Genomic DNA, 23,634 nt, shown 5'->3' with positions numbered 1-23,634 from the left:
CATGAGAGGCACTGCTTTTATTTAAATAACTGACCCAAGCTTGCATTATAAACCGGATGCGTTGAATCGTTGTTTGGTCGGATCAACTACATGTCGCTTTTCCGTCCTCGCGCATATTTTCCAAAGAAGCCGCGTCAACAAAATGTTGGGTAGGTCGTTCACCTGGAGTAAACATAACCATACAATCTTTAGGCAGCACCGGCTCTCTCTTTAGCACTGACATGCCCGCGCCCAGCAGAAACGCCGGGATCAAAGGGCTGCAGATATACAGCCGTGACCTGGAAGGAGGAAGGAAAACGGGCGCACACCGGGTGTCCGATTCGGTGGAGGCCGGATCACATCTGCTGGGGACGAGCATCAAGGGCAGTGCGGCACTCCGGCGCTTCAGGATCAGGCGAAACGGATCATAGATACACCCTTAATGTCAAAACACCGCTGGGTTGCTATTACAGTCAGTCATTTGCCTCAAAGATGTACCAAAACATCACGCTGGAGCTGTAAATACCGACAAACCATGTCGCATTCGAAGGATTTATCGAGGATATGTTGAGTTAGTAATGAAGACGAAGATCTGTCAACATTACAAGGGTCGTAAAAAGGGCCAATGAATATATTGCTTAAATACATCCTCATTTTTCCTTCGCTCGCCACATTGACACCCCTAATAAGCAGGACCATGGGTTGCATTCAAAGCATCGCCTGCAAGCCCCGCATCCGAAGGGAGAACATAGTGGTCTATGAGGTGTCAGCCTCCATTGACCAATGCCCGACCATCATTGAAGAGAACTCACCCATTGTGCTTCGATACAAGACCCCATACTTCAGAGCATCGGCTGGGATCGTGATGCCCCCTGTCCCTAGAAACGAAACATGGACTGTGGGGTGGATTCAGGCGTGTACCCAAATGGAGTTCTTTAATACATATGGTGATATTGGCATGTGAGTTACCAAATTGTTACTGTAGTCTTTGATTTTATATAATATTACATTTTTATTTTATTTCTCTTTGGTTGTTTAGTCATTTGTAGTCTTAAGATTTAGTGTTAAGTCCTGTACCTACATCTTCTGCTAGTCCAAGAACAAATAGTTCAAACCCTATCACTAGCCCTAGAAATCCAGCTTTAACCATTAACTAACCGTTCAATCATATAATGATAAGTTAATAAAACTGTTTCTTAAACTTAAATGCTGATGGGTCGACCAAGAGAATGGATGTCAATCCAGGAATACAAATAGTGAAAAGGCAGTACATGCTTAAAAAAGAAAGATCATTAAAAGATTCTTCACAGCGATGCCATAGCAGAAAAGTGTAGGATGTTGTTTATAGTAGACAAAATTGACAGGTTTAACTGAAGATAAGTTTAGAAATAGAATCTTTAAATGGTTAGGAAGACCTATTGAGTAAAAACAGCTTCATTAATATTTCATTCACATCCCATTTTTCTTTTAATCACCGTTTAGGCATATTTGTATGAGGCACTTTGTTCAGAAAAGGCTCTATCTCTCTAACCACTCCATCCCTATTCACTCACCTGCCTTTTGATGTATTAAAGCCCAGCCGCTGCTTAGACTCGCACCGCTTTTGTCCTCCCTGACCCCTCACCCACTTTTCTTCTGCAGGTCCAGCTGGGAACTCCCAGAACTTCGTGAAGGACGGGTAAAGGCGATCAGCGATTCAGATGGCGTCAGTTACCCCTGGTACGGTAACACTACCGAAACGGTGACACTCTCAGGCCCCACGTCCAAACCGTCCCGTTTAACGGTGAGCATGAATGACAACTTCTACCCTAGCGTGACATGGGCAGTGCCCATCAGCAACAGCAACACGCCCATGCTCACGCACATCACGAGAGACCAGAGCTTCATCACTTGGCTGGTGGCGCTAAATGCAGACACCAAAGAACGTATCGTTCTTCAGACAGTGCGCTGGCGGATGCGGGTAGACATTGAAGTGGACCCGTCCATGCCTCTAGGTTCTCGTGCAAAACTCATGGGACGACCGCACCAAGAACAACCGCACATTCTCAGCAACAATGAACCCATTCCTCCAAACGCGCTGGGCAGGCCCAATGCCAACGATGCCCAGGTGTTAATGTGGAGGCCTAGGAGGGGACAGCCACTGGTTGTTATACCACCAAAATAGGGTTGTCTTAACAGTGCCTACAGAACAATAACACCTTAAAAGGTTGATGACTGCATGCACTGTTTGAATCATAAGGATTTAGGGGTTCTGCGGATTGCCAGTTTTGTTGGCTTTCTTTATTCCTCAGAACTACAGTAGACTGTTGAATGGGGCATAGTCTATGTCCATAATGAAACTGGACTGCCTTTCATATGCACAGTACTCATTTTATTTAATGACAAGGAATGACTAGTCATGAATCTGAACTGTATTTCGGGATAGATGGTATATAATGCATGAACGAGATTGAATGTTTAGACACAACGTAAACTCAGTTGCAAACAATGAAGAGGAAAGTTAACTTTTGATTTGTAAGAAATCTACTTGAAACGCAGTTGAATAAGACGCTAGCAAATATATTTTACATACTATAAGACAAAAAGGCCGTAAAGTGCATGAAGACATTCACCCGCTGAGGTGGAGCACATGTGAGTTCATACGGATGCAGTGGGGCTGTGCAGGTACAATATGTTCATCCAGTCAGATTTATCTTGGCACGGAGTTGAAGTTTGTTTATACTCACACACAAGTCCATTTGAGTTTACGCAGTGGGTGCTGCACCATAGGCATATGACAGATTAGTCACATGTTATATACACGCTCCATCTGTGGCATTCTCCACGTCTATCTGTCTCTCTGATCTTTCAAGCTGTCTCATCATCACTCTCCCCTTACCCACTGAGACTCCTTGGGTAATTATGACACAGATGAGATTAAGTTTCCATTACAAATATCAGGTTTACCTTCAACCCCTGAAGTTGTTTGCTTTTGATTAGGATAAAATGACAGTTGGCTTAAAATGCTGTCCAACCATCTCCGAGTCTCTTGTTGCCCATGTTTATGTCTTAAAACACGGATGAATTGCTTCCAAAACATAAAAATGAATTAAACAAATCATGCCCATTTTTATGAAGCTGAATTATTAATAATGTAATCAAATTTAATACAATACACTCTTGAATCATGTTTATGAACATTTACAAAAAGATGTTAAAAAGGACTACAGTCATTTCTTTTTTGCCCTGTGGAGGAAATTAGTAAAGGTAAACAGTGTAGGGCGGTTTCCCGGATAGGGCTTAAATCTAGTCCAAGACTAAAATGCATGTTTGAGCTAAAAAAAACGTCTTGCATTGACATATCTTCAAATATATCAGTGTCATTGTCTCAAGATGCACACTTTTTTGGAAGGTATGTTTGTAAAAACTACACTCTTAAAACAAAAGGTGCTAAAAATAGCACTAAAAGTGGTTTTTGGCTCGTAATCATAGGAACTATTTTAAGTGCCATATATAGCACCGGTGAAGTACCTGTGAAGCATATTGTGCTATGTAGAACCATATGTAGTGCTACAGTGGTGCTATATGACCCCCGTATGGTTCTTCATAGGTGCTATAGCACTAAAAATGGTTCCTCTATGATTACGAGCCAAGAACCACTTTTAGTGCTATTTAGCACTGTTTGTTTTTAAGTGTCCCAATATAATTTAGATTTACTGTAGTCCTGGATTAATCTAAACCGGGAAACTGCCCCCAAAATGTGTGGCTGTTGCTTACATGAATTCTGACCATTGTATGTACGTATATTTGCTCAATTTTTTACAAAATTTCTCAATAGTTTAATTTATTGTTTGCATGCTTTTAATTTAGTGAATTGCACTGTTATGCAATGTTATGTATTGGAGCCGACTGGTCGACACTGAAAGGGATATTAATGGATCACGGTGACTAAAACCATTGTAGCTTTCCTTTATATGCCTGATGCATCACTTTCCAAGAAAACAATATGGACTTTTTCATTGGAAGGTGATATGCATGCAGTATGTATGTCTAAAGCCTGGAACTCTGATCTGGATGAAGGCAGAATATGAGGTTCCCTCTCAGTTTCTTTAATATGATTCATTCATCACCTCATCTACCTCTATCCTGACCTGTTTTGATCACTTCATATTCTGTATCTCTGTCAAAGCCATATTTCTCCTTGAAACGGACATCTAAATAAAGATATCATTAAAAGTATATGAACCCAACATGTGAAAACTATTGCATATACACCAGCACTGACTATACAGTACATGTCAAAAATATTATTTCAACATTTCTTGAATGATTTGTTCAATTTAGTATTAAACAGCATTTTAGGGTTTTTACAGTTAACCATGTCATACGTTTTGTGATTTAACTCCCAGCATTTAGTTTTTTAAAACCACTGCAAAACTAGTCTATGCAAGAGTTGAGAAAGACACTACAGTACACTTCTTTTGTGCATGACAGTCATTTTTGCATTTATATTTATATTTCCATTAAATCCTCCAGCTAACAGCAACAATATCTGACACTTCAATCTGTTTATTTTAGGCCTATTAAAATTGCACTGAAGATGCTGTCTGATCTTTTAAGTACCAATTTAGCATTTCCCACACTGACACTTGCTGGAAGTACCCTGAGAAAAACATGCAGTCTTTACTCTTGATAGTTAAACGTCTTTATTATCAAAACATGGCAGGACTCACTGAAGGGATACAATCAAGTAAAACACAGTATTTAGCAAACAAAGAGTGCTTTTGTAACATTTGCATAAACTGTAACATTTGTGTAACATCTGTCACAGAAAACCTCCATTTTATGTAAAAATCATTAGTAATGTCAAAGGAGTAAACAACGACTTTACATAAACATAACATAACACAACACTGCCACCTGATTGGTCTAACATAAGATTAATGCACGAGCTGTGTTCCAATTCGAAGGCTGCGACCTTCTTAGGACGCGACCTCAGAATGCGAGCACTCTGCCTTTGAAGGTGGCAACCTCTGAAGTCCACGAAGAGAACTGAAATGAGACGGTCTATCCTTCGGAGGATCCACCGCGCGTGTCAGCAGGACACAGCGGAGACGTTTCAGACTTATAACAATAAATATGGAACCAGAAAAACATAAATATATTTTAGAAAATATAACACATTGATGTAGATTCAACTAAACCAACAGTATATAAAATTAAACAAGGTTTATTAACTAAGTTCGGGAGGAGCATGGTCATGTGAGTCAACCAATCAGCACCAAGAGGTCTCGGACAGCACGCCAGATATGCTTTATCTCATTCCCGATCGATTACATGTTAATAGGGTTGCACAGATAAATGCCGATATACACTAATAATAATGCGTGGCCGATAACTATTCTGAATCACACAGTCTATAATATACACCGCTATTTCATGTCCTACGGCTTTTCATTAGCCTTAGATCTGAAATCACTGTTAGTTTGAGTCGTTTATACCATTCATTTGAAAAAGCAACACTCGTCAAACAAAATCATTATACTTATTCTTTATTATGAAAATACCTGAAAAGGTTTAAAGAACAGCAATATAAATATATCCTTAAAGGTCACGTTCTTCCTGATACCATTTTTTAAACCCTAGTTAGTGTGTAATGTTGCTAATAGCATAAATAATACCTGTAAAATGATAAAGCTCAAAGTTCACTGCCAGACGATATATTTTCTTCAATAGAACTCCTCTTTAAAAGCCTACAACGAACGGCCGGTTTGGACTACAGCCCTCTATTTCCAGCTTTAATGACGTCAGTAAAACAGTTTGTTGACTAAACTCCGCCCACAGGAATACGTCAGTCACCAGCTTTGGCTCAAACGGCTCTGCTAAGCTAAGCTGCTATCGAATCACAGCACACTAAACAAACTACACAATCAAGACTTTTTGCGTATTTCTGAAGGAGGGACTTCACATAACAAGGAAGACATCAGCCTGTTTTGAGGACAGTGATAACAGCGCTATACAGATAAGTAAATTGTCTAAAAAATACCAAGTTTTTTTACACGTGAAACATGAACACATGTTATATTGCCCACAATCAAAGCCTCAAAATCACAGACAGAACGGGAGCTTTAAGACATTTCCTGGAGCTGCGTGTGTATGGTTCTTTGTCTACAGCGCATATTGAGTTTTTGCACGAGAGCGCCCCCTGGCTTTTGGATGTAGTGGTATTTCACCGTGATTCATTGAGAAGCATAGCAAGCATCATCGGTTGATATATCGGTGCACCCCTTCATGTTAATGCGAACTTGTGAATCAACCTTACAAATATACGCAATATACACAGAATAATATTAATACAAAACATAACTTATAATACTAAAACTTTTTCCTAAATACACACTTTTTTAAATAAAGGTTTGAAATGTTTATTTTAAAATCTCCAGCTGTTACATTTATCCATTACAGGTGTGCAGTGAATTTTGGGATAGCCTCAGCTTTCAAGGATCCATTCGTTTTATCCTTAGCAGCACAGAGAAATAAGGATGCATTTTGAGGCTTTATTTTAAGCAGCCTTCGAATTGGAATGCCCGTACTAGCCTTCAGTCGTGCTGCTGTGACGCAATGAGCCTTAAAATACATCCTTCGAAGGTCACAGTCTTCGGATTGGGACACAGCCATGGTCTTGTGCAAACTACAGGTGCCTCCATCAATAATATAACATAACACAGCGGACAATTCAAGTTATGGTTGTAGTCCTTAAGGGTGATTTACACTTCTGTGTAGAACCTATACGTCAGTTTTCATTTATACTTATGCTTCGTTGTTCACAACGACATGCAATTACACAAGCAGATCACTAGTAGACAATGTCCAATGGTGTATACAGTATCAAGGCAAAGCTTGTTGTGTACGCTGTTTAAGAAGCATCAGTAGTGATGGAGGTAAATAGACAGCGACTTTGTTGCAGCTTGAGTTAAATATCACTTCTCAATTTGGCCTATCTTTGTTTTTACACGCGGAAAGTCGTATGAGGATAATGCAATGCAGATATTTTTGACCTGATGGGAGGGATTTGATTGCATGGCCTGAATAGAACTGACACGTTGTTACCTTTATGGAGAGGTGCACGTCGCTACAAACACAGAGCTACGCACAGCCTATAGGTCCTATGAGGAACTATAAATCACCCTTTAGTACTGCATGTGGTTCTTATGCTACCCTTCAATAGCATCTTCAAGGTCTCCAAACGTTCTTCTGGACTGCACCTGAAGGCGAGCATCTTGGCAGACAGTCTTAAGAATTTTGGTTATTCCCCATCTTCTGTCCAGCATTTTATACTTTGCTGGAGATGACCGCCGCAGTTTTCCTCTCATAACCGTAGAGAAACGTAGCAGCAATAACCAGCACTGCCCCCAGGAAGAACACACTACAAGAAAATAAGCAGGATTTCTTTTCTGAATTTCTTCAATGGGTGGCTCAATCTCAAGAAACTGTGTCATATGTGCTATAAATCTTCTGGAATTTTTTCAATTTGTTTTCACCTCAACTTAGATGAATTAATTCATACCTATCTTTTTTCGATGCGTGCACTTTTAATCTTTGTAGAGCGCTTCTTGAATGTGTTAGCATTTAGCCTAGCCCCATTCATTCCTATGGCTCCAAATAAAAGTTTTATTTTGTGCCACCATACTTACTCGTGTAACTACTCATGTAACAGTCTTTAAACGGAGGAAACATGGAAGTGTTTGGTGGCTTCTAAATTCATCCCTGTTTGGATCCTAAGGAATGAATGGGGTTAGGCTAAAAATGCTAACACATTCACCAGCACTGTACAAAGATTAAGTGTACGCATTGAATAAAGATAGGTATGTATTAATTTGTCTAAGTTAAGGTAAGAACATAGTAAAATATTGAAAAACGGTGGTGCTTTCCTTTAAAATGTACCATCCCAGTAACAACTTTGTAACTTTTGTACCTGAGATTGTAGTCATAATAAAATGTTTGTGCATATATAAAAATGTAACAAAACATGTATGTTAAGTTATGATGACATAAAAAAATAAAATTACTACAATTAAAAATGACATGAACAATAATCAATTTGAGATAAATTGATACAATACCTAGTAGGGTCAAAATCCTCCAACCAGAAATATGAAATGAGGGTTGACAGAATGATTGAGATGGATGTGGCAAAGCCCTTCAGGATGTTGTCTGCATATTTGATGACAGCTGCAATGACTAACCCACCCAAAGCCTACAGGAAGTGTGCGGTAGTTTGTTTAACACAAAACAATGACAACTAACCAAGTGACACGTATACATGTGTATGTGAGATCTTGTTTGGTTTTGTGGTATGTGAGTAGATCCAAGTAAAATGTACCTGAAGGGCCACCACTGTCCAGGTCACCTTGTTGTACCCTTGAAAGAGTCCATCTTCTTGCACTCTTTCACCATCGTACACGAATACTCCCACAAGTCCAAAAATCAGTCCGAACAAACCTGAGGTAAGGGAAGAAAAAACAAGCAAGATTACACACCTCTAAAGAGAACGAGCAAGTGTTTCACAAACACCACCGAAACCTGAAACTTGTGAACAATGGCTTCCAAACAATTGTCCCATGACTCCTCCAAGGAATAAAAGACACACAAAGGAATTTTCTCTTTCTATAGAGATGGTATCAGCTAGTTGTGTCCCATAGCGTAAAAATAGGTTAAAGGACTAAAATTACCTTATTTGAAAAAAAAAATTTCTTGTCCAAAAGCATTCAGCAGAAATGCATTACTGTTTAATACATTTATTTCTTACTTATTTTACACTTTTGCAGTTTTGTCATCTATCAACTACAGGTGCGAGTCATATCATTAGAATATCATTAAAAAGTTGATTTATTTCACTAATTCCATTCAAAAAGTGAAACTTGTATATTATATTCAATCATTAGACACAGACTGATATATTTCAAATGTTTATTTCTTTTAATTTTGATTAATATAACTGACAACTAAGGAAAATCACAAATTCAGTATCTCAGAAAAGATACACTCTAATAAGCTAATTAACTCAAAACACCTGCAAAGGCATTTAAATGGTCTCTCAGTTCGGTAGGCTACACAATCATGGGGAAGACTGCTAACTTGATAGTTGTCCAAAAGACGACCATTCACACCTTGCACAAGGAGGGCAAGACAGTTTAATAGAGAGGCGAAGGGAAGGAAAAGATGTGGTAGAAAAAAGTGTACAAGCAATAGGGATAACCACATCCGGGAGAGGAGTGTGAAACAAAACACATTCAAAAATGTTTGGGAGTCACAAAGAGTGGACTGCAGCTGGAGTCAGTGCTTCAAGATCCATTATGCACAGACGTATGCAAGACCTGGGTTTCAGCTGTCGCATTCCTTCTGTCAAGCCACTCTTAAACAATAGACAGCATCAGAAGCGTCTCGCCTGGATAAAGACAAAAAGGACTGGACTGCTGCTAAGTGGTCCAAAGTTATGTTCTCTGATGAAGGTAAATTTGGCATTTTTTTTGGAAATCAGGGTCCCAGTGTCTGGAGGAATCACAATCCACGTTGCTTGAGGTCCAGTGTAAAGTTTCCACATTCAGTGATGGTTTGGGGTGCCATGTCATCTGCTGGTGTTGGTCCACCGTGTTTTCTGAGGTCCAAGGTCAACGCAGTCGTATACCAGGAAGTTTTAGAGCACTTCATGCTTCCTGCTGCTAACCAACTTTATGGAGATGCAGATTTCATTTTCCAACAGCAATTGGCACCTGCACACAGTGCCAAAGCTACCAGTACCTGGTTTAAAAACCATGGTATCCCTTTTCTTAATTGGCCAGGAAACTCACCTGAAAATCTATGGGGTATTGTGAAGAGGAAGATGTGATATGCCAGACCCAACAATGCAGAAGAGCTGAAGGCCACTATCAGAGCAACCTGGGCTCTCATAACACCTGAGCAATGCCACAGACTGATAGACTCCATGTCATGCCGCATTGCTGCAGTAATTCAGGCAAAAGGAACCCCAACTAAGTATTGAGTGCTGTACATGCTCATACATGATCCATCTCATTTCATGTTCATACTTCTTAGTTGGCCCAGATTTCTAAAAATCCTTGCTTTGTATTGGTCTTAAGAAATATTCTACTTTTCTGAGATACTGAATTTGGGATTTTCCTTAGTTGTCAGTTATAATCATCAAAATTAAAAGAAATAAGCATTTGAAATATATAGCTGTCTGTGTGTAATGAATGAATATACAAGTTTCACTTTTTGAATGGAATTAGGGAAATAAATCAACTTTTTGATGATATTCGAATTATATTACCAGCACATGTAAATGATCAACTCTATTAATTTGAACATTTCAGATGCAAAACCCTCTAAGTGTGTTTTTATCAGGCTCTTATGTTTAGTTTCAGTACTTTCACTTTAATGTCAAGAAAAGGTTATTGGTCAGTAATTAAAATGCCTTATCTTCACAAATTTCACTTTAGTCATTTCAAAAATTTTGAGTTTTTGAGTACATGCATGCAATTACTTCTTTGGACAAGACAAAGTAAACAGTTCCAAATCACAAAAAGATCCAACTTGAAACATTGCAAATGATAAAAGTCAGAATGTAAAAATAAAGAAACTAAACAACACATTTAGGGGGCGTTGTGACGCATGTGGCAGCCACATTCGGGTTGTATTCAGGTCTAAGTACTCACAAGGGACCCACATTTGAATGTGATGAACTACTGCATTATACTCATTGTCATTATCACTTTCCTCTGCAAGTTACATGAATTCATAAAAATTTGCTGACCTAGCTGAATATTACGGACCCAGACGCTCTGCTTGGTCTCTTTGAGGATCTTTTCAAAATAAACGCCAGCAAATCCACTGGAGAAACAGGCCACGAGCACAGCCAGCAGTCCTGCTATCTGAGAGCCTGCAGTCAGATTCTTCTGTTGGGAGCTTGATGCAGCATCAGTTGGCCACTGTCCATTCATGTCGAACAGAAACACACAGTCAACACTTCTTGCATAGTCTGTGTCAATCCGTTGAAACAAAGCCAGCTTACTGTGGTTTGAATCAGACTCAGGAATTTTGGCAAAAGAACATTGCAACATTTGTTAACAGACTGCATATTGTTATAATTTTAATATCACGGCTGAGTCATACGTGTTTACGTGTCTTGTTTTTACCTGAAGGCCAGTTTCCCATTCCAGGTTATAAAACTACGTACATTTTATAAATAAGTTCTCAATTTAAAAAGTGTTTAGGCATCATAGCCCAACTAAAAAAGTGCCCAATCAAATGGTCAAATCTACTTGTTTATTCATATAACTCAGTTTAGTAATATTTTGATTTAAAAAATACAGTCACAAAGGCAGATATAAAAGTCTCTGGAAAATGTAAAGACACTTATAAAGCAAACTTTACAGCGATATAAAATGCAAAATATAACACACACACACATTTTGCCAGTGTATTATGCTTACCTGGACAAGTGCAATACCAGTCATCAGAATAACTAATGAAAGCCACTGGTAAATCCCAAGTCTTTTACCCAGCATGGACACTGAGAACAGAGCTGTGGTGAGAATTTTCAGCTGGTACGTAACCTGAAAGATCCATAGAAATGTAAATCAATCATAAAAAGACTCCCCACTGAAGAACTACCCCTACCTCATTTTTCTAGACACATTATAAATGTTGGAAATGTATTGCTAAAACACGTTACAAAGACTGTGAGCTATGTAGTGCTGAATTGTGAAGTTAAACCATTAAACGGTTTCATTTCTGTGTTGAAGATTATTTGGGCCGAATATGCCCCCAACACAATCGCGAGCATCCCTATGCCCTGTCCCAAATGGTGCACTTCATGTGGACTTTTCGGTCTCGTGGCCTTAAATTGTGCGTGCTCGCTCAGTCTTCAGGTCCGTAGGGTGTCCCATCTGTCATTTTTATGCTTCAACGTGTGCTCATCAGCACCCCTTTGCCCCCGATGCGGTATTCAGCGAAGCCCCACATTTTACCAACCCAGAAGTCCTTGCGAAAAAGAAATCAGACCAATCAGACGATGGAAAGGAGAAGTTCACACTGACGGGCAACTTCTCTCCATATTTCCGGCGTGACCAAAATACGACTCCGGTGCACCCATGTGGACTCGCATCAACGGTCCCTAAAGTCTGCACTACATGATGTCATCAAAGGGTGGACTCAGAGGAGAACCACAGGTCCAGAGTGTGCCATTTGGGACAGGGCCTCTGTCCCAAAATACAACTTCAGGGCACCCTCTTGTGCCCTGTCCCAAATGGCACACTCCACAAGAGTCCACACTTTGATGACATCATGTAGTGCAGACCCTAGGGAGCCTTGACGCGAGTCCAAGGGGGTGCACCGAAGTTGTATTTTGGGACAAAGGCCCCGTCCCAAATGGCACACTCCGGACTTGTGGTCCTCCTCAGAGTCCACACTTTGATGACATCACGTAGTCCAGACTTAAGGGACCCTTGATGTGAGTCCACGTGGGTGCACCGGAGTCGTATTTTGGGACAGACTCGAGCATCACACAGGAAATAGGAAGAGAGGTTGCCCGTCAGTGTGAACTCCTCCCTTCCGTCGCCTGATTGGTCTGATTGCCCTTTCGCAAGGACTTCTGGGTTGGCAAAGTGCGCGAAGCCTGCTGCAGTGCGGGCTTCGCTGAAGACCGCATCAAGGGGGCAAAGGAGGCGCTGATGAGCACACTTCAAAGCGTAAAAATGACAGATGGGACACCCTACGGACTCGTAGACTAAGCGAGAACGCGCAATTTAAGGCCACAAGACCGAAAGTCCACATGAAGTTCGCCATTTGGGACAGGGCCAAACTCGAGCGTCACGCCAGAAATAGGAAGAGAAGTTGCCCGTCAGTGTGAACTCCTCCCTTCCATCGTCTGATTGGTCTGATTTCTCTTTCGCAAGGACTTCTGGGTTGGTAGAGTGCACGAAGCCTGCTGCAGTGCGGGCTTCGCTGAAGACTTCATCAAGGGTTCAAAGGGGGCGCTGATGAGGACACTTCAATAAATAAATTTCTTAAATAAATAAATTTCTCTAAAAGTCCACAAGTCCGGAGTGTGCCATTTGGGACAGGGCCATTCAGGTTGTAGCGGTATTTGAAAATTGAAACAACAGATTTCACTGTAGTGGGCGTGGTTTTAGCGCCAATAGCGGACACGCCCCCAGCGTTTGAGAGCAAAGAATCCTGCATATTTTTCTAACTCATTTTATTTACTTGGTGGTTTTTTATCCATTAAAATTTGGTTGGGTGGTTTATAACATGTTTTTCAAACTGTGTAACAAACTGAGAACATTATTGAGAACATTATATTAACATTAATATTACATTAACATTAATATCAGACTTTATAACATGTACCCTGAATCTGTGATGTTTCACCTGATAAGTAGCTGCATCTAAATTGGAAAGAGCCACATAGAGCAGGTTGTTCTGCAGGGTGTAGATGCCAGAAGGAATGGCCAACTTCAGCGTCAACAGAGGCTTATTTATTATTTCCTCCCCCAGCACCCGATTCAGGCCACGAAGGCTACAACCTATGGAGTAGCATACAGCACAGCATGTAAGAATGACAGCTGTGTGCAAATGGTATGAGACAAAATCCAATCTGCTGCTCTGAGCTGCCCTCAATGTTTGGTAAATGATAATACAGTAGTAACAAAAAAGACAAAACGTATTTACATTTATTTAACTGGAAAGAAAGTATAATTCTTCAGTGGCATATTTCAATCAAATTATAATGTAAAATTCCTGCATATAGACTGCTAGCTCAATACAAATGTGCAAAACCGAATTATATCTATATCCACATTATCTTGTGAAAGTACTAAGGACAGACAGACAATACAGACACCTGAACACCAGGGGGCATTCAAACAACAAAAAATGCAATAGGCTACATGAAATCAGATTCCAGCACACTATATGGCATATTGGTTTGTTTAATGTAGAACAAACCCAACATATCAGCTCAATGAGATTAGATCAGATTTAAATAAACATTAACACAGACACATATGAGTGGTGGTTGAAAAACTCACTGTTGTCTTTGAAGACAAGAAGCATGCATGCAACAATCTTAAGGACTTCAGCACACACCACGGCAGAAGACGCCAGGTAACGTGGACCCTCAGAATGCAGCGTACGAGAATAACGCATAGTTAGCACCAGCGTGGTGGTCTGCAGTACCAGAACCCCGAGAGAGACATACTTCAGACGGGCTGAGGCCGACATGGAGATCCGGGACACCTCAGCTGGTTCATGGACAGGAGCCAGGGACGAGAGTCCCTGTTTAGTCTAAGAGCAAAAAAAGAGATAAAGGATGTGAATAAATGATGTTACTCAATTTCTAATAACTAACTGTATATGATGTTCACCACATTACCTTTACACTCTCAGAAATAAAGGTACAAAACTGTACCTTTTCTGTCACTGGGGCTGTACCCTAAGTTTCCGTTTGGTACATTTACAGGAATACAAAACATAATACAATTTTGGGTAGATTACTGTACCTTAAGGACCTACATTGTTAGAAAGAAGTCAAAATATGTACCCTAGCTGTAAGTGGGGCAGCACCCTTTAAAAAGGTAACATTAGGTACAGATATGTAAATATTTAGTCCTAATATGTACCTTTGAAATTTTTTTGAGGTACTAATAAGCTCTCTTTGGTCCCAGCATTTACCTCTGAGGTACTAAAATGAAATCCTTAGGTGCAAAGCTGTACTTTTTGAAAGGGTCCAGCCACAGTTTTGTACATTTATTTCTGACAGTGTAAATATTCCACACATGTTTGACAACCACAGGTTGTACTTTTTTATTATTTTTATGTAATGCAATGACATTTATTCTGAATATGCTAAAGTGTGCGGAAAATGTCTAAGTACTTTTTCAGATTACTGTTTTTATTTGTTGCTTTTTATATCTGTATTAAAAAAAATCTTTTTCAGTTTTATTTATATGTGTATTAATTATCTGCATTTATATTTTACATATTATTTATAAACATTTTTATTGTATTACATATATTTAATCTGATTATACTTTTAAAAATTACTAGCCTAGTCTGTTTGTTGATTTTTTTGTAATTTAAAAATGTAAAATTTCTAGTCCTACACACAAAAGAAAATTTTTTATTTAATATCAATTTTGACATTTTGCCCACTCCCTGACAATATCAGACAAAAGCATTAATATAAAGCAAGATTAACATCACTCATCATCGTACAGCCATAATGTATCACTAATGCATTTCTATTAGTTTACATGCCTTCAATCCATTAGAGCACTACTAACATTGCTAACAGATAATGGACATGTTAGATTATTTACACCTCAAGGGAAACAAGAAATGCTTCATTATGTCAGCACAGCCCATTCAAATTAAAATCTGGCCCTTTAACGTTAGAAAATGTCACCTACCTAACATATTGTTTATGGACACGGACATCATCAATCATTCATACTGTACAACATACCATAATACACCACAAGTTTACAAATAAATGATACTTACCTCCATCAAATGCATCAAAGCGATAAAACTATTCTGTGTGTAAGTTGCATGATTTCCTTTAGACCAGTTATATATCAGAAGTTATCATGTCAGTAGCAGAATGACAGAATGAAACATTCATAATCCTTCAGTAAAAAGCAAAGATTTTAACATTAGCCACTCCCACTGACACACAGCCGGATGGTAGGAGGATATGATATGGTTTTGAAATCCTATACTATTTGCAAAAAACACTATTTACACACCGCCAGCTGCTCTATATATAGCACTAGGATTATGAAATGGATTTTTAATTTGAGAGCGTCACATCAACACAAACATTTAACATGCTTGGCAAACAAGTAAATTTTGGGTGTGATTAAGAATGCTGCAGGCCGAGTGTAAGAGGTGGGGTGTAGCGTACACTAAGAGCACACAGGTTGCCTTATGCAGCAGTAAGGTTGTGGTGGTGGTGAAGGAGGGTGAACTACACAATTGTCCTCTGTGTACGGGGAAAAACTCAACAGCTCCTGTCCATTGAAATAACACCCCCCGCATACTTGACCAGATGAATCCAGGTCTTGTCTTGCTATAACACCATATTATGTTTAATAAATCAAAACTAAATTTTATTTTAGGTCACAGCTTGAAAATGAGGATGAATTTCCCCCTTAGATAACTGATACTGGATATATTATTAACATGGAGAATTGGACTTGTAGAAATTAAATGTACACTGTGAAAAATAATTTGCTGCCTTAAATTTTTTTGTTAAATCAACTCAGATATACAAGTCATGCCAAGAAAGATGACTTGTCACAACTTATAAAATATAGTTGAGAAAAGTTATAACAATTCACCTGTAGTTATAACAACTCATCTCTAGTCCAGATAAATAAGAGTAAGTTGAAATGACTTGTAAATCCGAGTTAATTCAACAAAAAATTTAAGGCAGCAAAGTATTTTTTACAGTGTATGTGCATTTAAGAAGGAAGTACTTCTTTCAATTCAGTGAAGTGTTTTTCTTACAACACATATTGTTTATACAAACTGTTTAAAAAGTAATAGTGCCTTAGGCTATGATGTGTGGTGTCATTGTGATTATTTTGCTGCTTCCGCTTGAGTTGGAGCCTCACCTCACCCATCTTATAAATGTTTTTTATAACCGGTTAATATATAATAAATTCTGTAATCAAACTTTTAAAAATGATAGCTACCAAATAAAAGCACTACATAAAAGTATAATTTATTTTGCTTTGTTTAATAAAAAAAAGTGTTTTATGTCATGAATTTTCTTAAAACAGTTTGAAAACCTACTAGATTAGCCTATTAGCTATTACTTTGCTTATGTGAACTGTCAGGTTAAATATAGCATGCTACAGGGATCAAGACATTATCAGGAAACATAAAATACATTTTCATTGTTATGATGATCATGACAATACCCGTCATTACATGCTTACAGAAATATTTCAAAAATGTGCCACATGCTGTATGATTCATATGCCGAGAACCTTCACGCATTTATGAATTACTGTTGTAACTCATTGCTGGGGCAGTTGTCATGCAAATCAATTAAATAAGGTTCAGCTGGTTAAAACAAAATTGCAATAGTGCTTACTTGGTCGAAGAAGTATGATCACATAAGCCCAATTTTAGCATAAAATTTTGTATTATTTGTAAGGTACTAGCATTATTTTGACAAGACACGTGATGCACACAGGATGTCTCGAAGCGCAAAACACATATTTAGAAAAAAGGAACCAAACACAACGGGCTACATGTTGTGACGAACTTCCCATCGAGCGCCCTCAAAAAAATAAGTCACGCCACTGTCCTAATTATCTCTAGAATATCAAAATCATCTAAAAGTGGTAGATCTTTTTCCAGTCTGATGTTGTTGTGAAGTGCACTGGCCGAAATTAATCCACGGCAGTTAATTTCTCTTTATTAACATATTTTTAATATCTCAATTATTTCTCAGACAGCAATGAGATAAAAGACGAGCAAATGGTAACTTTTGCTTAAAGAGTAACTAAACCCCTGGTCAGAGCCTGACTCCACCCACTGCAATATTTGAAAAATGCAAGAAAAGTGGGCAGATCCCAACGGAGATAGACGGGACGAACTAACTCGATGGAAAAGCTAACCACGCCAAAGTGAGGTGAGCTGACCCGACCCAAACTAAACTAAACCGTGGGGTACTATGCAATGGAAAAGTGCCATAAGTGTGTGGTGAGATCGTAACAACACTGTAAAAAAATTCTGTAGAAATTACAATGTTATTGCAGCTGGGTTGCCGGTAATTTACCGTAGATTTAAATTTATGTTATTTACTGGCAAGAGTTTATTCAAAGTTAAATAAATTTTAAATATTAACAAGTCTTTATCTTTACAGAATAAAACTATACAATAACCTCATGCAAAGCCTCATGCAAAGCATTCTGGGAACCAGAAATCATCATCAACCTTTTTCTGTTTTTTGCTTTAGATTTTGTTTCCCAGAATGTTTTGCTTGATGCTGTTTTTTTAGTTTTACTCTGTAAAGACAAAGACTTGCTAATGTTTAATGTTCATTTAACTTTGAACAAAATGTTGCCAGTAAATAACATAAATGTAAATCTACGGTAAATTACCGGCAACCCAGCTGCAATTTCTACGGATTTTTTTTACAGTGTTAAGGGCGTGCTGAGCTTGAACCTGCTTACGTCACGAGTTATTTCTTGGACCCAACATCCAATAGGAAAATTCAACTGCAGTAGCCACCGTTCAACCTGAAGAGGGCAGCACTAAAATCAATGAACAGCACTAATAAAGCATCATTCTTACAGATCATTAACTAAAAAAAGTTGGTTTAGGGTTTAGTTACTCTTTAAGTCTCCTGTGTTTCATATGTTTGTCTTGAGAAAAAGACTCATTGAAATTTACTATTAAAATGGTTATAAATGCATAAAATGCCAAATACTACATGTACATGTAACGGTTTCAGATGTACAGTGGCAAGAGAAAGTATGTGAACCTTTTGGAATTTTCATGGTGTTCTGAATAAATTTGTCATAAAATGTGATCAGATCTTCATCTAAGTCAAGGGTATTGACAAACATATGTATGGTCAATCAAAGAATTCTGATTTTTCATGTCTTTATTAAACACACTCATTCAACATTCAAAATGGCAGTGGAAAAAGTAAGTGAACCCTTAAAATTAATAACAGGTTGACTCCCCCCAGGCCACCCCACCCCCCGGCAGCAATAATTTCAACCAGGCGCTTCCTGGAGCTGTGGATCAGACATGCACATCTTTGAGGAGGAATTTTAGCCCATTCTTCCTGGCAGAACTGCTTTAGCTTTAGTCATATTCTTTGGACGTCTCATGTGTATGGCCCTCTTCAAGTCAATCCATAGCATCTCTATTGGGTTGAAGTCTGGGCTCTGACTTGGCCGGATATTGTTTTTCTGAAGCCATTCTCTTGTGGACTTGGTGTTTTACACATTATCCTGAAGAATTGTCTGATATACTTGGAAATTCATCTTCCCCACAAGCTGGCCAGGCCCTGATGCAGCAAAGCAGGCTCAAATCATGATGTTTCCTCCACCATACTTTACAGTTGGGGTGATGTTTTCATGATGATATGCCGTGCCCTTTCTACGCCAGATGTAGCACTGTGTGTTTTTTCCAAATAGTTCAATCTTAGTTTCATCAGTCCACAAAACATTTTGTCAATACCGCTGTGGAGTTTCAAATGTGCTCTTTTGCAAACTTAAGGCATGCAGCAATGTTCTTTTTAGTAAGCAGTGGCTTCCTTTGTGGTGTCCTGATTTATGTATTGTATACTCATGAACATGTTAACAAGTTCCAATGGCTACGTTGTGCTCTTGGTGTCATTTTGACTGGGTGCCCACTTCTTGGTAAAGTCTTAAAGCATCTCCATGTGTAGATTGTTTGCCTAACTGTAGACTGGTGAATTTCTAAGGTATTTGAAATAACTTTGTAACTCTTTCCAGCTTTATGTAAAGCAAAAATTCTCAAACGTAGCTCCTCTGAAAGCTCTTTTTGGCGAGGCATGGCCCACATAAGCGTGTTCTTCTTGTGCACAGCAAACTCCAAAAGTTTGAGGGGTTTTTATCAGTTAAAGTAGCTGTAGTCCACATCTCCAAACATATTATCTCAACGAGACTCCCATTAGCTTTTTTGAGGTCATTAGCTCAAGGGTTCACATACTTTTTCCACAAGCACTATGAGGTTTTTTGGTTCTTCTCAATGAAGACATGAATGATCAGATTTTTTGTATCATTTTTTTAGACACATTATGTTTGTCAATACCCTTGACTTAGATGAAGATCAACGTTGTCTCCCCGGCCAAAAGGGGTCACCCCAGGACGGCACAAATGTTACTATTGGTCCGAAATCAACAGCGTCTCTCCGTCCAAAATTAGTCATGGCTGGACAGCACAAATGCACAACATGTCCTAAAATGCTTTAAATACGCTTGTATATACATTTGTATATGTCTATATTAGTCTGAGGTTGCGTTTATTCAACATTTTATGTACGGGTTTTATGTATTACATCCAGAAGAGGACATTTTTAGATGTCCACGGACCGTGCAGAAAAGACGTGTGATTCACGGTCAGATGACGTCAAAGACGTCGGTTGGATTTTTGATTTTGAACTATTTTTCATCCATGACGGAGGGATGTATTTTCAACAGTAATCGGACGTCCAAATGTTTGCTGGCTTGCCACTGTATATGAGATATTACCTAACAGGACAGGGAACTAAGAAAGAAATAGAGTGTAGAAGAAAAAAACATTGCGAACTGAAAGCTTGGCCTGGTGGCCTGAACCACAGAGCTCAGGTAAAGAAGAAGAGCATCCCTACTGAAAAATCCAGCAAAGACCAGCATAAGCTGGTACCTGGTTTAAGCTGGTTTAAGGTGGCAGAAGGTGGTCTAAGCTGGTCCTCCAATCCTGGCAAAGCTGATCAATTTGGTGGGTCAGCTGGTCTTCCACCTTGACCGGCTAAGTCTAGCTAGACCAGCTTGCTACACCAGCAGTACCAGCTAAAACCAGCTCACCAGCTTATGCTGGTCTTAGCTGTTTTTTTAGTAGGGATAGCTCATTGAGACCAGCTCAAAGGAGGATGAGGGAAAAGAAGAAGTGCCCGAGCATCCCCAACATTGTCTTTCTATCTTTTCCTTGACCATGTGACCAAACCCACATAATACATTCAACTGACCAATCAGAAGACCACCTTTAACCCCCACTGTACTGGACAAACAACAATGCTAATAGACTTTGATTACTACCAGTGAGCACAGGAATGCAGATGGTACTGGGAGCCAATGGGGGTTGTGACAGAGTAATAAAATTCCTACACCCTTAAAATCTACTGAGCTATGATGGAGCAACTTTTGAGCAATGCAATATTAATATCTGGGTTTTTACTTCATTAACATAATTATTAAATACGGCCCTTTTAGTTAACAGGCACATGTAACACATCTAGTAATGTATAGGTTTATTTATTAAATGTATGCAATTACTTTAAACTAGCGCAAGTGTTATTTTGAAAATTTACAAAACCAGCTGATTATGTTCGATGCAATCAATGTAAATGTCTCTTAAAAGGAATAATTCAGGCAAAAATTTAAACCAAATTATTATTTTACATATATATAGATAGAATCACTTCCTGAATTTCAGGCCCTGTAGGTCTTTTCCTGAATTACAACTGTGCACATTCTTACATTATGAGGTGCCATCACGGATGTTCACCAAAACATATGAAACTAGAAAGTCTGCATTATCAATCAATGCAACAGTCCAACTGAACAGCTTTGATACTATGAATCACTTCTGTTGGCCAAGTAGACTATCAGCCACTGTTGATCTTATACTGCTTTCTTCCTCGATGGTCTGTCACCATGGCAGTCACTATTACAGTTTACACATGCAATATTAAAGCATATGGAAATTGCTTATTTCGTCAGTGTATGTTCAAATGGGTATGGCTGCTTGACTTAACTGATTTTTAAGAACAGCAAACACTTTTGATTACAAGAGCAGGAACCCGAGAGTCACATTTCATTCTGACCTGATATCTTCATGTCTTAAAACATCCCTGTTTACATGGGAGTTGGTGGAATGAACAAATATTGATTTACCTTCTCTATCCGTTCCGCAAACCCAAAGGAGGGCGTTGGTGATATCTTGTGAATTCAGATGCTGTTACTTTCACTGAATCTAACCATTAACTTATCAGACAGGAAGCATGTTTAGTGTACAGAAATCCCTGCACTCGAAATCGCAGTACGTACTGAATTGGATTAAGTAAAGTACCTAATTATCAACAGTAAATAGTATGTTCTGTATCATTATTAAAACACTGGGTGTAGACATTACGAAATACTTCATACGCCAACTTTTCATTCTCATTGATCATTGTCATTGACATACTAACAATAGCCACAAAACAAGTATTAAACAAATAAAATATAACCATTATGAGGAAGACTTTTCTTTGTACCCAACACTTATACTTGGAGACAGCAACAGTTTCCACTATTTTATTTTATAAACTTTAACCCCTCAGGATAGAAAAGTGTCCATGCCTGCTGAGGAATTTTAGCAGAAGCAGTAATAGCTGTTGTGTTGAACATATGCTGCATCATCCAGAGGTCCCATTTGTAGTCTGCATCAATAGTGTCCTATTTCAGAATAGTAACAATTGTAAAGTTGACTATTATTCTTTGTTATCATAAATTGTTGTAATATGCTAATGACTTGCAAATGTAATGCTCAGTTAACTGAAATAAACCAGACTTGATGACGTATGCAGCCTGCATATGCGACCTCAGGAGGATGCAGCTTCCGTTTGAGCAACGGTCATAAGTTCACTCAAAATAGATGTCTTACCACAGGACATCAGAGGGGAAAAAAATGAAAACTTAAATATAAGGAATACGCAATAAACGTATAACGACATTGAATACAGCAAGGATTTTACTAGAATTTACTCAAGTTTGTTTTACAAACAAAAGAGACCACAAGGACAGCACCAGGACGTGGTGAGAAACGTTTTGAACTTTTGACCACATTATATATTACACTACTGTTACCCTACTTGTATTTTTACGTTTATTTGCCATATTTTACGCAGCCCAGAAAATGTACAGCATTTGTCATGCTAATGAAACACACTTCATTGCGAAAGAGAGAGAGAGAGAGAGAGAGAGAGAGAGAGAGAGAGAGAGAGAGAGAGAGAGAGAGAGAGAGAGAGAGAGAGAGAGAGAGAGAGAGCATTAATGATGTATTAGTTGAGAAAGTATAAAGGTTGTACTATACCTGGGATGATCTCACACGGTGTAGTGTAGGGAGGAAATCTCACAGCGCTGACTAATGCATATCTGCTTGCTTCTTTAAGACCACTTTCTCAGTCTCGCAGCACGAGCGAAACTAGCGCTTCCACTCGTGTTTCTTGTAGTGACAGTTTCCTTAAAACCTTTCTATTGAGGGCGGCAACCCGCCTTTGAGTGACATCTGATCTGCCGATGTGTAAACTCGTCTTCAAAACTTTTTAAGCATTTCCGATTTCATTCAGACATGCAGCGCTCAGCAGACCAATGGACGTATAAGTATGAGATCAAAATAGCTGTGCTTTCCGTTCGCTCTCGCGGATTTTATTATAACTCTGGTCGATCTGCATTAAGTCATGTGTAGTAACGTGTGTTTGTTTGTTTAGAAAGTATTTGGTTTTCACAATGGAGCTAGTTATAGAGAGAACCTAATAAAAGTTCATACAAATACTATCATTTACTTACTACAATGAGTATAATTCAAACACAGACATATATTATTATGGTAATATCACATTTATTAATAGGCTATTATATAAAACTGAACTAATGCATTGTATTGAGATACTACAAGCGCCCATTGCATACACAAATTTTACATGTATACATTTGGCAGCTTTCTCCTAAAACGATTTACATTACATTCAAGGAATCAATTTTCTCATGCTATGGTATTAAACCCAGATGACATTGACGTTGCTACCCCCATAATTTTACCTGCCAATTTTTTGTCACATTTTATTTGTCTAAACATTTACTTTGGTTACAAATTAATA

General features: G+C 38.7%; 2 protein-coding genes across 3 annotated transcripts; one reads left to right on the top strand and one right to left on the bottom strand.

Moving 5' to 3' along the window:
• Positions 1-604: 604 nt before the first annotated feature.
• fam78ba (family with sequence similarity 78 member Ba) lies at positions 605-2,546 on the top strand. The gene is made up of 2 exons (XM_065268606.1): positions 605-939; positions 1,621-2,546. Exons 1-2 carry the CDS (start codon positions 605-607, stop codon positions 2,141-2,143), a joined length of 858 nt encoding a protein of 285 aa, XP_065124678.1. The 3' UTR covers positions 2,144-2,546.
• A 135-nt stretch (positions 2,547-2,681) lies between these two features.
• On the bottom strand, positions 2,682-23,119 carry slc35a3b (solute carrier family 35 member A3b). Of its 2 annotated transcripts, none has more exons than XM_065268600.2 (8): positions 22,848-23,119; positions 14,049-14,304; positions 13,390-13,544; positions 11,451-11,573; positions 10,772-10,946; positions 8,342-8,460; positions 8,082-8,215; positions 2,682-7,384 (listed from the first exon to the last, which is right to left on the bottom strand). In XM_065268600.2, exons 2-8 carry the CDS (start codon positions 14,239-14,241, stop codon positions 7,291-7,293), a joined length of 993 nt encoding a protein of 330 aa, XP_065124672.1. In that variant the 5' UTR covers positions 14,242-14,304; positions 22,848-23,119; the 3' UTR covers positions 2,682-7,290. The 2 variants fall into 2 exon arrangements, with proteins under 2 accessions (XP_065124672.1, XP_065124668.1); XM_065268596.2 differs by lacking the exon at positions 22,848-23,119 and adding an exon at positions 15,523-15,693.
• Positions 23,120-23,634: the final 515 nt, after the last annotated feature.

Source organism: Paramisgurnus dabryanus, chromosome 6 (assembly GCF_030506205.2).
Source record: "Paramisgurnus dabryanus chromosome 6, PD_genome_1.1, whole genome shotgun sequence".
Taxonomy (NCBI): domain Eukaryota; kingdom Metazoa; phylum Chordata; class Actinopteri; order Cypriniformes; family Cobitidae; genus Paramisgurnus; species Paramisgurnus dabryanus.
The sequence above is the reverse complement of the archived record's forward strand: the minus strand, read 5'-3'. Positions and strand labels throughout refer to the sequence as shown.

Bases quoted from the DNA above. Each gene is read 5' to 3' on its own strand.
- fam78ba (XM_065268606.1), top strand. From the start codon at position 605: ATGAATATATTGCTTAAATACATCCTCATTTTTCCTTCGCTCGCCACA. The intron at 940-1,620 runs GTGAGTTACCAA...TTTCTTCTGCAG, and splicing joins ACATATGGTGATATTGGCAT to GTCCAGCTGGGAACTCCCAG.
- slc35a3b (XM_065268596.2), bottom strand. The intron at 11,574-13,389 runs GTGAAACATCAC...TGGATCTTTCAG, and splicing joins TAGATGCAGCTACTTATCAG to GTTACGTACCAGCTGAAAAT. The intron at 8,216-8,341 runs GTACATTTTACT...CACTTCCTGTAG, and splicing joins GGACAGTGGTGGCCCTTCAG to GCTTTGGGTGGGTTAGTCAT.